General features: G+C 33.9%; 1 protein-coding gene across 1 annotated transcript in view; it reads right to left on the minus strand.

Moving 5' to 3' along the window:
• LOC124357174 (serine/arginine repetitive matrix protein 1-like) overlaps positions 1-7,990 on the minus strand; it is a 52,609-nt gene extending 44,619 nt beyond the window's left edge. Inside the window, exon 1 of the mRNA XM_046808692.1 lies at positions 7,487-7,990. Coding sequence (XP_046664648.1) covers positions 7,487-7,498 — 12 coding nt within the window. The 5' untranslated portion in view covers positions 7,499-7,990. The remainder of the gene's footprint in view (positions 1-7,486) is intronic.
• Between the last annotated feature and the right edge of the window lie 9,415 nt (positions 7,991-17,405).

The raw sequence follows: 17,405 nt of genomic DNA on the forward strand, positions 1-17,405 counted from the left end.
AACGTTTAAACAAGTATATTTGTACTTTATAATGTGAGAGTAGTATCCAACGAACTCCCATGTGCTTGTTGCTATAAAAGAGGTTCTGATACCGATACAACAGCGCTGTGGCTGACACTTCTAAACGTCTTGTCTTGGTGTCTGTAACTAGTACTGGAGATTTGAGGTTATGTTAGTTAGTAAATGAGGTTATGTTAGTCTGATTTTATTTTGAAATGTGACATTTGTGTTTAAGGTTAATCATAACCAATCTAAGCAATTTTTTAATGTCTGTTGAAGGCACTAATAGAAAGGTCCATTTCTACGAGGATTAAACAAAGAAGGCTACAGTTTGAATAATGTTGTGCGTAATGAGTTTTTTAAGGATAAACTGTCTGTCAAAAGTATTTTTTTTATAAAAAAATAACCGTACCACATATTTTTATTTTGTATTTTAAACTGAGAAAAGACTAAATGTTTTTTGTATATTTTTACAATAAATTAAAAAATTTATTTTCTAACTATACTGAATTAAAATTTTATTTTCTAACTATACTGAATTAAATAAAACCTCTTACCAAACAAATTGTTTAATTACTGAAGTTTTAAATATTTTAACAACAGTATATTTATTAATGTAAATATTGGTTCTAGAGGCTAAAGTATTATAGAACTACACACTGTTTTTTGGTAAGTATTACTGTTATCTTCACAGAATACAAATACTTTTAATAAGTGCTACAAGACAAACATTTTTGCTAAAAAGTCTGAAGAACTTATAGCACTTTTGCTACGAGAATTTTCATTTCAGCTTAAACCGTGAGTTGTAGATTAACTTACAAATTCAAAACAATGAAGAAACAAAAAAAGTAAAAATCAGTTTGAATCATATTTAGGCTAATTATATATGAGGGTTATTCAGAAAGTAAGGAGTTTCCACATGATGCCACCAGGTGTACTCGGCACCTCAGTGTCCAGCTGTGACAATGGAAAATCTCCATGCTGCAAGTGTTTTTTATATAAAAAAATGTGTAATATGTGCTGTAATCGAAAACCTCACCAGTTGTGAATTGCGGTCTGTGATTCGCTTTTGTTGGCTAAAAACTTAGAACCAATAGAAATTTATCAGAAACTGTGAGAAAGTGTATGGGAACAACATAACAACTGAAAGTTCAGGTCAGGAAGTGGTGCATTAAGTTTAAAAATGGCAGAACAAACATTCATGATAGAGAGAAGAGTAGACGTACAAGAAATGTGACTTACGATCAGGTCACCAAAGTTGACAAAAGATTAGTGAAAACCGCTGTTTCACAACAACTGATCTTTCTCTATATTTCTCACAAGTTTTACGGACTATATTGTTTGAAATTGTTTCACAGAAACTAGGCTACCACAAATTTTGTGCATAGAGGTACAGATCACCATAAAGAACAATGAATGTGGGCTTGCTTTTACGTTTTTGGAGGCCTCCCACAGTCATGGTAATATTCCTCCTGCACTACTGGATTGAATTGTAACAGAAGACGAAACCTGGGTGAAACATGTGAATTGTGAGACAAAAGTACAGTCTATGCAGTAGCTGTACACAAGTTCCCCTACAAAAAAAAAAAAAAAAAAAAAAAAAAAAAAAAAAAAAAAAAAAAAAAAAAAAAAACACTGGAAATATCTGCAAACTTTGTCGGAAAGGAACATTAGAGAAACAGTGTTCTGGGACAGCAAGGTTCTTATTGATTTTCTCGAGCGTGGTGCAACAATAAACTCTTAGTGGTACTACCAAACACTGCAAAACCTTAGAACTGCCCAAAACAAGCACAGAGGAAAATTTTCATGCTAAATTATGCTTTTGCATGACAATGCCCAACTTTACACAGCAAACCGAATGCAAGAACTCTTGAACTCCTTCAACTGGTAAGTTTTCTCTCATCCCCCTAGAGTCCTGATCTTAAACCATAAGATTTTTACTTGTCCCCCAAACTGAAGACCTAGCTAGCAACATATAATTTTAAGAATGATGAGCTCCAAGATATGCTTCACTGAGTGGTTGGGATCACAGTCAGCAGAATTCTATGACACAGGAATTTAAAAGCTTGTCCACAGTTATGAAAAGTGCCTGAATTTGTATGATGATTACAAATAAAAGTACTATTTTAGGCCCTCTTTCATATGTACAATGTGACTTAAAAGTATGGATACACTCTGTTTAATTTTTGATGAAATAAGATGGAGGGATGGAACTCGGGACACCTTTCTACGAAATAGAAGTGAACTTTTTAGTCACTGATACAAGTTTTCCTAATTCCCCAAAATAGGATTTTGGGGGAAGGGAGCAGCTCAAAATTTTTAAGGGGAGTCGGATGGGCCTATCCCCGCAATGTTAATTTGATGAATTTTAGGTACCATTGTCTTAAAAACTATAAATGGTAGCCAGTTAATTCTTTTTTTATTTTACTCCTTGTACTTTTCTTAACATTTTGAATACAGGGTTATAAAAAATCTTTTTATATAAACGTGTGACATTTTTTTTCTTTTTATGTAAAAAATATCATAAAAAATTACAATTTACTCTGATGTATAAAATTAAGTACTGAACATAAGGCAATAATATGTATTCAAAATGTAGATTATTACTTAGGGAACAAATTAAAAAAAGAATCAACAGGCTACCTATAATAGTTCTTGAGAAAAGTGTACCTATCGAACAAAAAACATAGTTTTACAGAAAACGCATTTGAAGTTCATTGTAACCAACTCTATAAAAATACAAAAATAAACTACAGTTAATAGTGTCCAGGGGTATATGCTGGGTTATCTGGATCCTCTTCTTCCTCAAGCAACTCTTCCAGTCTTAATTTGGTTAATTTTGCCCTCTGCCGGCACTTCTTTTCTAATTCCTCGATGGAATTTTCTGCTTGTCGGATCTCATCTTTCTGTTTCATTTGCCTGATCAAATTGTTGCCAGGCTTGTAGCCTAATTGTTAAAGCTAAACATCTCACAATATTACCTTGATTGAAGCAAGCAACAGCCTCATATACACCTAGTTCAAGGGTTGAACTTAGCATAAATGTATTTTTAGGAAGTCGAGACCAAATTATGTTGTTGACGGATTCAATGGGGTTTTGTGTACCTCCGTGTAAACATTTCCTTAGAAGGTCTGGTGAAGCCAAGTCCCTAAATATTGGTTTTATTTTGTCCATTACCACTTTAGGCAGGTGGAAATGATCTTTATGATCATTGGCCTCCTTATTGGCCATCGCTCTCTTGTACTTGCACGTCAAAATCTCTTTGCAATTCTTTAGAAAAACAGCTGTAAAAAAAGAACTAACCATCAGAAAATCTTAAGTGAAGTATTTTCTGAAAAAGAATGAAACAGGGAATACAAAATCACAAAAAAACAATTTTCGGTAAAAAAATTTTTTTTGCCCATCCGAGTCCCCTTAAATAAAAGACCATAAGGTCTTGATAAAAGAAGCAGAACAGTGGATACAAGAGCTTTCTATCTGAACCCAGTACAAAATGGCAACTCATTGGTCATGAATATTGATGATTCAATTATAATTCATTCTGTGTTGGTTGTCTCTTATTATATTTTAACTCTAAATTTGTATAAATAGTAAATAGGCTAATTTCCCACCTTTAACTCTATTTGTTTTCAGTATTTATAAGCTAGACGGTCATGAATATCAACGATTCAATTGTAATTCAATTGTGTTGGTGGCCGCTTATTATACTTTAAGTTTAAATTTTGGCCAAAAGTATGCAGTGGCTAAAGTAAATAGTGACCCACCTTTCATTCTTGTTTTTATCTTCTCACTAGAATCTGGACACTTTGGATTTAACGAAGCAAGGTCATTTATCTAATAACCATTGTTCAACGTTTAAAAAGTACATTTTCAGACAATAATTGCATGTTTATCGCCATTGTTTTTGCCGATGCCACTAGCTAAGTCAGTACATATAAATGAAATAAAAACAGCTGACAATAATTCATTATAGTTATTGTGAAAGTAACGGTCGGAGCGGCAAAATACAAGTTTCACGTTAATAACTTACAGGAACCGTCATACTGAACAAACCAATATAAGGTTTCACAGAGTGGAAATGAGAAATAACGAAGTTGTAAAACACAAAAAAAGAAACTAGTTTTCAAGCATGGAGCAATATTTCCATGTTGTACATCGCATCAGGCGTCACGTGACCGTGATTCAACCTCGTGATGACGTCATTCGATGCACCGCCATCTTTGGAAAATGAAAATAGGCCAATACTGAAATGAGCAGAATTATTACCCAAATGAACAATGGTTTTCTTAATTTCAAGCTACAAATTAATTAGCTGTTATCTGGTTGAGATGAGTGCCTCCGGCTGAAAGAAAAACATCTCTCGAAATAGTACCTAACAGAAAAATATCAATTTCCTTAACCCTCTAAGTGGCAAGCGCCGTCTGAGACGTATGATTCACGCCACAGCGAAGTGGCAAGTGCCGTCACAGCCATCGCTCCACATTTAAGGCTGTTGCTCCGCAACCGTCCATTATTTTTAGGCCTAGTTTGAACTATCGTATTCTCCATGAAATTTCATATACATATCATATAGTATAGTGTGTATTCATGTTACTAATGTTTGCTGGCTTTAATGAATCCAACAGATTTCGTTTGACCTGGCAGCAGATGAGAGAACAGCTGTCTACTCGTCTCGTCACTGTTTTGTTTGGCGACTTTGCGTACTGTTATTGTCTTGTTTATCGCGTTGTTTGTGTTACCGGTAAATGTTTAGGTTATTCGTTCGTCATGGAAAATGTTGGGGTACTTTGGGATTATACCGACCACACCAGTATGAAGAACACAAACATATAAAAAACGAAAAAGCAACTCTTCAATTACAAAATTACAACGATTATTAATTGTTAATGGGATTCCTGTGACGCCCAGAATGCAGCAATATCAAGGATGAGTAAGTGTAGTGGATTTCCGCCTTCAACCGCAACTGCCGACCGCCACGCATGTTTTAGATTTAGGCAACTAGTCATGATCTTGTAAAAAACTAATGGCCCCATCTTCGCGCCTGGGTAAAACCCAAATTCTCATAGTGTCACCCATCACTAATCTATTTCACACACAGTAAAACACGGAAGTACAAGCGGAAGGAACAAAGCGACGCACTCAACAGACACTTCGGCACGAAAGTACAAGAATGCGGCGCACCAGCTGAACAGGCGGCGAGATTCTGTAGTAACTTTATCTACTAGACCGCTCGACTTTGACCTCTGTCTGAGTTTGAGGAGGGGTTTGCGATAAGACAATTCCTGTTTTATATTTACGAAATATACTGTGCTATGACAAACTAAGCCACTAGTATAGGCCCTACATTACTGGGAGGAAAAGACAAGCCCCTTCTAGTGACTTGGAGTAAAAAAAAACCAGTTTGTACATAGATTTACAAACATTTAGTTTTAGTTTTTTTTCCATCTAACTTTTTTTGTTCTTGTAAATAGAAAAAAAATGTATAATAGGAAGTAATTTGTTTAGAATAAAATTGTGTATATTCTGTAAATTTGACATTATTTTGTAGCTCCAGTAGTTTCAAAGTGACGAACAGTAGAACTTAAAAATTATTTTTTCTAAAAGAAAATCTTTACACATCTACAATGATATTCATCTGAAAATAAAGGTAAGGAACCAAATATTATATTTATTCTTATTCTATAGTTCATAAGGAAAAAGAAATATAATGTTGCTAGGTTATCATTTGGACTATATTTTCTAAAAATAAATTTAACGATCACGACAATTTACCCGAAAACGGCCTGCCACTGAGACCACAAATGACCGTCACTTGTAGGGTTAAGGGCTGGTCAGAAATATAAATTGAAAAGTAATGCAAAGAAATGTATGTAAAGTGAAAAAAAAAACGTTATAAATCATGTAAAAATCCAATATTAATATATAAATGAACAGTAATACAGAACACTTAAGTTACCATTAAAAGGAAATAATTTCCTTTTGGTCAAAATGTAAACTCTTAACCCTTAGTACGCCGTAGACGGAATAATCCGCGATGTTGTTAGGTCATAAAACGCCGAAGACAAAATAATCCGCCGATCGATAAAAAATATATTTTATTACTGTTTTTGAAATCTATATAAGCTCAATATATAAGCCACAATACTAAGTAATGTACCTACTGGCTTGACCAAATAATCCAGTTGTAGCTGTCAGCTGGCCGCAGTAGGTAAACAATAAATTGTTTTGCTACCGGCAGCTATTCTCCCACTCCCGTCTGTACGCCGATGACGATACTATCCGCCATTACTGACTGTCAGTGGAGCACGCATTGTGCCTTTGGGAAGTGTTCTTGCGTTGTCATTCCTTATACAAACAGTTGTAAAAAGTTATTGTTACCATATTTTAGGTGTTATAATCAAGTTATTGTTTCTTTTCTGTTGTGTAATTAAGGCTCATCACCCAGACGATTCTGATTACGACGATTTTGTTGCTAAAGTTATAAATGCTACGTTTTCTAGTGCTTATTATGAACTTATAAACTAATCAAGATCAGCATATTACACTTTATTTGTTTTCTTATCCTTGTACATAGTTTTAATATTTTTCATCACATGTAGGCCTAGGCCTATTTGATTACTCTGTAACCTGAATTAGATTTTTATTGAAATATTCCATTATTATGAAGAAATGTGATTATTTTAATGCAAGTATTACATTATTTTAAAATGTATTTTTTGCTGTGTGTTATTAGGCCTAGTCATTAGGAATGAATAAAAAAAAATAGCTTTTTGAAGGAATTTTCATTTTTTCACCTTAAATGAGCGTAATCTAAAAAAATACTAAATTTATATCGGCGTTCAAAGGGTTAAAATGCCCGAGAAAACACTCCATAACACACAATTCATGACGATTCGTCAAACTAGTAGATGGTCAATCCATGATTGAAAAGCACTCACTCGATCCCAAATACAGTACAAGATAAGATGCTAAACCTTGTGAAGCAGTGGACGACAGGCCAGGATCGCTCTACAATGATTGGATTAGGCCTAATCAATTTGACTGAAGAAACCGTTTAGTAGGCCTAACTTATAGGTATAGGCTAATTCCTAATATTAGAAACACAATTTTGAGATCTGCCTAATTCTTTGAGGAAATTCCTGGCTTATTCCCGGTTTTCTGATAGAGTAGCCACATTGGATGACATTAGCCTATCAAATTACAACACCTCCATAAAAGCAAGTTTGCTTAGGCCTAGGCTTAACAAAAAATGTGTTTGGATAAACTTTGTCTAGCCTATGGGGTTTTTCAGTTCTTGGCGATGATGGATAAAATACTGTGGCCTTAGCCTAAGCATATTTGTACAGGCTACATGTGGCCTAAACTTGATTACAAAGTGGCTGTCTTAACCTATTTACAAAACATCTGGGATAGCTGGACTAACTAGCTTATGTGCTATAATAGAATAATTTGAGTGAATATATAAATATGATAGATAAATGCTTACCGTGTACATCATTTTGGAGATAAGAATACAACTTCAATGTTCAAGGTTGAAGTCCTTTGAAAAACCGGTGCTCTTGGGCAAAAACTGCCCACACTATAAACCTATTTATAAGTCAACAGTCCAATTTCAGAATTGCAACATGTTATGATTCAAATATTGATCCAGCTCCAAAACTAGAGTAAATTCAGTAACTTTAATAAGTATGACTTAGAACTTTGTTCAAGAACAAAACTTGCAAACATGAGATCAAATGAAATACACAGCTAGACTATTCCAGAACAACGGAATGTAATAAATTGCTACTACTGTGAGTTTCATAAAGTTACTGGAGACGTTTAAAAGACACTAGTTAACTCTGAACACTACAGATTATGATCAAAATAAGAAATAAATAATGTCTTCACCACATTAGTTGCGTCTCAAAATCCACAAGAGCCCAAGCTACAAACACAATATGGCGACTTAGCGGCTTCGGCTAGCCAGCAAGTAATCCATGAACAAGTAACACTCTACTCGACTGTGATTGGTGGCGAGGAAAAGACAAAGCTGTAGGAAACAGAGGAAAATGACCTTCGTATCCAAGACTATTTCAATCTACAAAAACGTTTTAGAAAAAATACGGCTAGAATTTAAAATACTATAATAAAATTACATAAAAGGAGGACTAACATATGTTACTAACATATTTTATTTACGTTCAAAAGTAGCACATCACTAACCACAAATTTCGAGGTATGAGGATGAAGGGATAACTTTATATATATATATATATATATATATATATATATATATATATATAATATATATATATATATATATATATATATACAGGGTTTCAATAATGAACCTGTATATGCACATTTACAAGACAAACTGTAGCGGAAATGTAAGCGAAAATTGAACAATAAAACCTACTTTATATACATACAAATAAAGTGGCAGATAATATTTTTGTCATTGCAACTGTAAGACTTCAGCACGTGCAGTCAGTACATAAACGACTAACAATAATTACAGTTAAACAGATAAAACCTTGAAACGTTTCTTTGCATGTCAAGTGCTTGGCTTTTGTACATTTGGAGAATATAGACTAATTCTAAATTTACGGTCAAATATAAGTTCAATTGTATTTGAACTATTCATGGCTAAAAATGAATAGATTTTATACACTATTTCATTCCATTTGCAAATTGTCATCAGCTTCACTAATTTTTAATCTACAACGTGATCAACATGCCACAGTCATGTTATAGCTCAATGCAATTCAGCAGCTAAATCGTAAAAAGCACAATAAAATGTGAAGATAATTTTAAATACAATAACCATAATATTTACAATGAAACTATAGTTTTAGCTTCAGTGTCGTAAATAACAACCAAACTTATTGTAATTAACAGAAGTTATTCTAAATTTGAGATTATTTAGCGATTAACGATAACAGCGGTATCATAATAACTTTTACTGTTCATTGTAACACTTTAAAGTAGGATTTTGCTACCATAATTTGGTTAAAGCCTCTGGTTTGGCCTTAGTTGGATTTCAAATGAAAACTTATATGTAGACTTTGGGCTCCATTTAAGCATATTTGAAGGACAAAGGCTCAGATCAGTAGTTTTATTCACCGCTTCTTTCCTACGTCTTCACTCTTGTTGGCAATATCTAATGGAAATCAGATAATGACTTTGGGGTGAAACAATGAAGTCATCATAACAAGTTTTGTAAATTACTCTTCCCTAACAAAACTTTTAGAACAATTATTTCTACTTTGAAAATCTGTCCTAACGGCCCAAACGTTTGCAGTCCTCATATGTCATAGAATATTCATGCTAAATTTTGATGCTATCATTTTAGTATTTAGAAAATTCTTTTGATTGGCCAGTTTCCTTCTAAGGGCTTTCTCCCTCTGTTCACACTAGATTGAACTCAATCTGTATAATTAAAACGAATGTATGAACAAACAAGGTACATTTTATTAAAATCGCTTTGTACGATAGTTAATTCATTAATACCGCTTTCATCGTGTGGATATGCCTCTTTTGGTAGGATTGGGTAGAATAACTAACTAAAATTTCTATTTGTAAGAGAGCTCCACCACGCTTAGTCAACAAGGGATTATGAGATTGTGTAGAGTTTTGTGTGTGTGTGTGTGTGTGTGTGTGTGTGTGTGTGTGTGTGTGTGTGTGTGTGTGTGTGTGTGTGTGTGTGTGTGTGTGATTATTCTAATATATTATTGCAATGAGAGTTCGAAATGTTTCTCAAAACGTTGGATTTATATCCTAACACAATAAAACACCTCATATCAAACTTTGAATAATCGATTCCTCGGGATACCCGATATACAGTCCGACTCTGCTTGTTTGGTATCAGACAATAAAGTCAGGTTTGTCCGGACTTTACTGATCTTCGTTAATTAGTTACTGTAAACAGAACATTCTTTTATTTTTAGCAAAACTTTATTTCACAAAGAAAGTATACACTGTTAGATGACTGTAAGAATGTGTCTCATAAAAATGTACAGACTTTTCGCTTGGAAAAGGTTTTTTGCTTCTGGCGTTATCCAACTTATATGCCGTCCCGGTCACAGCCCAGTCCCGTCAAGATCGCATATGGTTAAATGTTAATTAAATTTATATTCCTCAGGTCCATATATACCCTAAGGTTGCTTTATACGGAATAATATTTGTGTGTAAATATGTCATAGAATAATGACGAAACAGCCGTCACGTTGCGTAATCTTCTTTGTATAAAAGACATAACCCTAATTCAATCACCTTGAATCCTCCAACTTCTCGATATCTCTATTTTAAAAATTTGGTCACTTACAAGTTATAAAACAAAAGTATTTTAGTTAAGATCAAATATGAAGAGAGATTGAAATATGGTTGTGACCTCTAAAAGAACTATAGTTTTGTTTTTCAACTTCCCGATGCCTTATAAAAATTAAAAGTGATACATCTGCGCGTTATGCTTCTAAAGATAAAATACAGAATTTTATAAAGATAAATTACCCATAGGGATAATTTAGACTGCAACCCCTAAAATAAGTTTATCATTGTTTTTTTAATAATCGATGTCTTAGAAAGATCGAGGCAAACTTAGGCCTAATTGTGGCGTTCTATATTCAGAACCGGAAGCACTCATACATTTGGAAACCCTAAAGTGAGAGCCAGTCAACCTCTGATCCTTCTTAACCATAAACATTAAAATAAGATTTGCATGTCTACTACCGTTTGAAAATTACCACAGGGTTTCATCATATTACATCATAAGTGCTTTTACACCAATAAGACTTAAATACTTCAATTTTGAAAAATACGTACGAAGTTGCGTGTAACTGATAGTTCTGTACATAACAGACGGATGCTTGTTCACTGTTTGAGTTTTCTGTCACACCACTATTTAGAGTAAATGTAATACAGGCAAATTCGTTTCATCTGCTTTATTGTATTTGATCGTTTAATTTACAATAATTAGTTTTAGATAGTATTGTAAGCTGTGTGAAGCTACAGTATGAGCAGGACCAGGACCATAGGGTGCTTTGTCGGCAGCAAAGGTTGCGACTATTCTGTTTGGGTTGACCGGCATTCCAGCTGTAAATATTCAGTAGAAGGAAATTGAGGGATCTCAACTTGATAGGTATCTAATACTGAATAATGGAAGTATACAACTTTATCTGGAACATCATGAGTGAAAAATATGATAACAAGACTGAATAAGATACTATTTGAATAGTATACCAGAAAGCTAAAAATGCTTGACAAACATAAAATGTATAAGAACTGTACTTGACTAATGATGTTTTATGACGTCAGCTACTCTATTGAGCTTTAATCTATGGTATCTTTAAGCATAAGCTTAAATGAACGTCTTAACCTGCTATAAGGACATGAATATGTATCAGAAAAAGGTTTTCGAATATCTTATACGTAATAGATAATAACATAATCTTCCTGAATGATGATGACTCAGGGTTGACATGCAGTCACTATAGTCTACACTATTAATTTGCACTACAATTACTAAGGATTTCTTCCACTGTACAGGAAGATGTTCAAGCCATATTTAGCACCGAAGATAGCAGTCAGGAGCAGTAAGGCTTTTTCTTGGAAGTTAACCCTGTAGTCAGCTTGAACTTTTCTTGGCATTTAGGTCTTATTAGTTTAAGATTTTCTGTTAATGTGAATGGTCTTTCTAGACCTTACGACCTTTTTGTAGAAATCCCTTTGGATATATACTCAAAATAATATTCATTCTATCGCTACTTGTTCACGCAAAGGTTAATATGTTTTGTAGTAGGGCAGAGTGAGTTGCAATTAGAATCTATAATTTCTGTACAACATTTCTCTTCTCAGCTGAAGAAATGCACTGAAATCAAAACAGGGACGAAACGCAAAGGCTCATAAGCTTACGTCCTTATGTATGTTAGCAACACTCGTGTTTCCAAATGCAACAAAATATTCATTGAGTAACGAGTAAATTTGGGCACTCTTATCAATATGTGTAAGCAACCGTGCCCCTTTTTGTAACCGATCCCTTTGCCGAAAACGCTTCTTACAAAGCGATTGTTGTAAACTCAAAACTGTATACTCAAATCAGCTATTATCAAATGCGATATTTGTTTAAACAAAGGCATTTTTACCGTTGAATTCTTGCCCTAGGGTGGAGTGAGTTATAACTGAAATCTGCTATTTATACACAACACTAAATGTCAATGTCAAGGAACGTACAGCATCGGATCACTTTGTGGAAACGCCGTTTTGCAAAATGATTATAGAAAAACATATTAAGAAATGATTCAACCTTGTAAACGTGTATATGTTTTTGCCGATAAAAACCATTTGGCGATTTTCCAACTTCCTTAGGTTCTTTGCTTCAAGAGAACGAAAACAAACTTACGTTGACTGTAGTTTTGGTTTAGGTTACTGTTAGAGTATTTAGCTTACTTTCTTTTACTTATCAGATATATTTAATCCTTGTCTTGTGATGATTTCATAAAGTGAATCAACGACTTCCTCTTTAATGATTCTCCTGTATATGGTTCGCTGATGCTAATTTAACATTAATTTTTTTATTTACGTGTCTGAGGGTTGGTTTCCAGTGTGTCAAGCTAAAAAAATACAATAATTTAATACTTTGAAATATTTTATACTCTTCCATTCTAATTCTACCAAAAGTAGCGCGGTTTACTATCGATTCATGTCTGAGCAAAAATGTCTCTGTCGGCAAAAAAACAGGTTGTGTGCTTATAAATAAATTGGATCTCATCTCTTATATAACACTGGCTACATTAAAATCTGTTATCGGTTCTCGATTCCCACCCAACCCAGGGGATATAATTTTGTATTATTGGTCTGTATATAACTCTTTCAATTAGTTCTCCAATAATCCGCTAGGTTATAGTGTCTAACTGGCGAGGAGTGATCTTCTCCAAGTAGTTCTTCAATAACTCGCTAGGTTACAGCATCTACCTGGCGAGACTTGATCTTCTCCAAGTAGGTCTCGAATAATCCGCTAGGTTACAGCGCCTACCTTGTGATGGAGTGATCTACCTTCGATCTACTAGCGTCTTAGTAAATAGTACAGAATTTCGTGTCCCTTGTACCCTGTCACTGAATAAAAATTGAGAACTCTTGATAAGTGTAGTGTTATCTTTAGACGAAACCGTTATTTTCTATCCTGCTCAATAAACTAAAGTTTTTGCAACCCACAATATACCTGGTTTCTTGTTTGTGAAAGTGAAAGAATCTACTTACAAGAAAGACATCTTTCTTGATGTGCTTCTATCTGATGGAGAGAACAACGCTGTGGTTAAGGAAGTTTCTATCCTAGAATTCTTAGGATTTGGACATCCTTTGCAGACAAATATACTCCTCCGTAAAATTGGGCAAAAACAGCAGGCTGTATTCATGTTTTGATAAAATTAGTTTGTAAGAATATTTTTCAACATGTTTCTGATTGGTACTGATGTTCCAACATTATTCGACGTCACCATAACGATATACTACTTGTAATCACCCCGTACTTAATTGTACTAAACAACTTGGACCTGATATTACGATATTGACGGTTTCCGATTTTATGTCCTACAAAAGTTACTCCTTGATTACGAATAACTTTCGCTGTAAGAACTATTGGACACTTACAATAAAAGCAAAACAATCCAATAAATATTAATGACTACTTCAATAACATTATGGTTAATGTATGATGTTAGTGAAATGAGAGTTAACAGCTTTTATCAGTGGATGTACAAATCCCATTCTGGGGATACAGTAAAATAATGCGTTTGGAGAAAGTTTGATCATCTAAAAATGTTCCAAATGGATTTCGATCTTTTCTTTGTAGATAAAATAATAAAATGCCATTCAATTTTACGCAGTGATTGATTGAACACTCAAACTCGAATGTTATAGGGTAATAGATATGGTATTGTGAGATTTTCAGAAAGCTTTCTAACAGGTATATCTATCCACATAGGCATATTTTACGTAATTGATTCATTGAATTAACTGTTTCTACTAAAGTTTACTGAAACAAAAATGCATTGTAGACCACTACAATTCCAATAGGTTCACTTTGATATTAAATTAACTAGGACTAAAATGATTAAAATATGATTACTCTTAGCAAACTGCCCGTCGTGGCAGTCTATTATAAACATTAATATTAACTTTCACTCTTTAGTATATTTTATGCACTGGAATGTTTGTGAACTTTATATCACTATATTTGGATAAAATCAATTATAGCTATACACTTTGCTACAATCAGCTTTACTAAAGACAATATTTAAGTAACATCTTTGATTGTAACATATATAATTAAACGTAATTTATTTATAAATTAGTGTACACAGCGATCATAACATTTTACTAATTTTTTTACTGTAACATAAATACTCTGTATGCCCTTTGCTCCTGGGATCGCCTTTTTACTGACCACATGTACAATGTAACTAGCTGATAATCGATATGATTATCATTATTTGGTAATGGATTTTTATGTTTGCTAACACATTGTACAAATAATTAAATTGACTTGTTTAATAAATTGTGACAATGTGTGACGAGCACAACGTATTTCTATGTAGAAATTAATCGTAGGTTGTTATTGATCTGTTGTTCATCTTAAATTCCTGATGAACTAATTGAAATTAAGCCCGTGATATTTTGATGGTGTAAGCAATCCTTGCCCTTTTGTGGCTTAACCTCTGTTCAACCACAAGGCCGATTTAGTAATGAAAATGCTTAATGAAATTCTCTGTTAATAAATTCAAATATCTATATATTTTAATAGCACACTATGTGGCAAACATATTTTATAAACAAAATTCCAATAAGACATATTCCGAATAAAGTTGAGAACGAATACTAGTTCTCCTGTTGACTGAACAGTAGGAGAGGCGTGATAGTTATCTGGATAAACAACAGAGGAAGCGGTTGCAGACAAATATAACTCCTGAAAAGAGTCGGAAACTGCAGAATCAAAAGAGGGGTGCAGACGCCCGGTTTGGCCAGTAGCCTTTGTAAACCAGGTCGGCACGGTTTGGCCGTCTGTGGCGGGCGAATGGTGGAGGTCTGGCCCTAAAACAACCCCCAGCCGCGAAAACCATTGCATGTTTCTACGAAACTATCGACTTTGACAAATGGAAGTGGTATAACAATACTAGAAAATGTCTTTGTTAGCCGCACTTCCAAAGAAATAAGTCATAGAGCGTGAAATTAAGAAATAGCCAGAAACAAATACTATGCTTTCCTCGCTTTTCAGCTAACAAGACAAGGAACTCAATAACTAACACTATTATAGCGCATATTAATGGGACACGTACTACAATACGTCATGTTTTGGTTTCAGAGTTTTACTCTTTTGATGAATTCATGGTGGCTGGGGTGTCCGAAAGTGCTGAATCTGAACTCAGTGCGATTGTGTTTGAAATAGTTTACGTAGTTTTCTAGGAAAACGAAGTAGTTTAATTTTTTATTGATTTATAGTGGAGAAAATAAGCAAAATTTAATATTTCAGCGCAGACTAATTGTGTATTGTAAATGACATTTAAATTTACTTTTTAATGTTGGTGACCGGGCAGGACAGGGTGAGAAGACGTGAGATAGTTTTTAAGAAAATCAGCGGACAAGAGAAGTCGATAGCATAATTAAAATGGTCAAAGAAATTCATATGATTGCTTAAAACGATTACCCATTTTCAGAAGATTAGAAAATGAGTTAAAGTGTAGTTTTTTATAACCAGGTTTTCTTAACAACATTTGCATGCACTGTTGTGCATTTCATTTCACAGAGGGCATTTCCCTAAAATGGAAATTCAAGTCATGTTCTCACAGTGGAATAATGGATTAATGTTGCTACAACCACAATTAAGCCCATTTTTATTTATTAGCAATAAATGGCTCATGTTGCTAATTATTTTATATTAGCACCTATGTTGCAATTATGTACGGCTACTTCAGAATGGACCAAATCTGCTAGGTTAAATCTTAGAAGGTTCCATAATCTAGGCTAATACGTACAATCATACAAACACAGCAGATGAAAATGAGCACCAAAAGCCAAAGCCACGATTTAGAAATTCGACGAAATGAGACGATTTAATAAACCAAGTGCTGATACATCTGCAGTTTTCAATTCCACTGAGGGGGGACGCCACCGTCACGTAGTAGTTTACCATATGGACTCTACTTTTTCACTTAGAGCCATAATTGCAACCCAATGGTATATACTCTTCTGTTTCCTCATGGAGAACTTGGATTGGATCCAAAAGTTACTCACAATGGCAAGACAAATGAAATGGAGTATGGCTTACAATGTTACTGTTCTCGTGCTATATATTTGTTTAGATATTGGTGAGTGTTTCTCACACAGTAATCGTTCAAAAATACTAATTCAGAATTATATTGCAGAGATATAAACTCATACATCAGGGGGAGAAATTGAACTATATAATAAACTACCAAGAGACCGTAAAACCAAGAGGAAATCAGTTAGAACTACGTGTCAAGCATTACAAGGGGCTACAGGACATGTTGAGTAGAGGTGTCTTACGGCAGGTAAAAATGTAGCACTGCTATCTTTCATTTTGAAATGGTCCACGGAACATGACTGAGATATGTCAAAAAGCCATGTTAATCTATATAAGATTGGGAAATCGGGTATTTGTTTGGCAATAACATGTAACCCATATTATCCCAAAAGTTAGCCCGAGTATTTTCACTTCTTACTGGCTATGAATTCCAAGCAGATCGTTCTGATATTGTTCCTAGGACGAAAGGAATTAAAATATTATACTATACCCCCGAAAATACTTCTCATGAATTTAAAAAAACATTTTGCGTAATAGATTGTGGTCATCTTTTATCACAGGGAATCTTTTACGGGAAATAAATTACGGTAAGAAGCAAGATTATATAGCTTTTCCACATGAATTGCACTATTCTTGCATTAATAATTAACGCCATATTAAATATCATAACAGTAATATTATAACAATGTGGATTATTACCTACTATTCTATTGGTTAGGCCTTGTCTGTTGTGGGGAATGGGAGGCAAAGCGTATGCTTATTGTGCTGATAAATTTTACTAAGGCGAATTCGCCTGCTTGCAAATTGATTATTTGAAAGGCACAAGGTTTACCAACGAATTTTTTAATTGCATAGAGTTCCTATACCAAGTGTCTGAAATAATTAATTACATTAAATCACAGTTTTAATTGGTATTGTTAATTATATAATTCTATCTCAAACTTAGTGGCCAATTTCATTTTATACTTTATAAAATAAAAATAATTGTCCTGTTTATTGTAGTATAATTTATAATTTGACAGTGCTGAAATATAGTTTAATAATAAATTACAACATTTAAAACAATTAGCAATATTGTTTTTCTCAGGTCGATTTTCGAAGCAAG

This window comes from Homalodisca vitripennis, chromosome 3 (genome assembly GCF_021130785.1).
Source record: "Homalodisca vitripennis isolate AUS2020 chromosome 3, UT_GWSS_2.1, whole genome shotgun sequence".
NCBI classification, from domain to species: Eukaryota; Metazoa; Arthropoda; class Insecta; order Hemiptera; family Cicadellidae; genus Homalodisca; species Homalodisca vitripennis.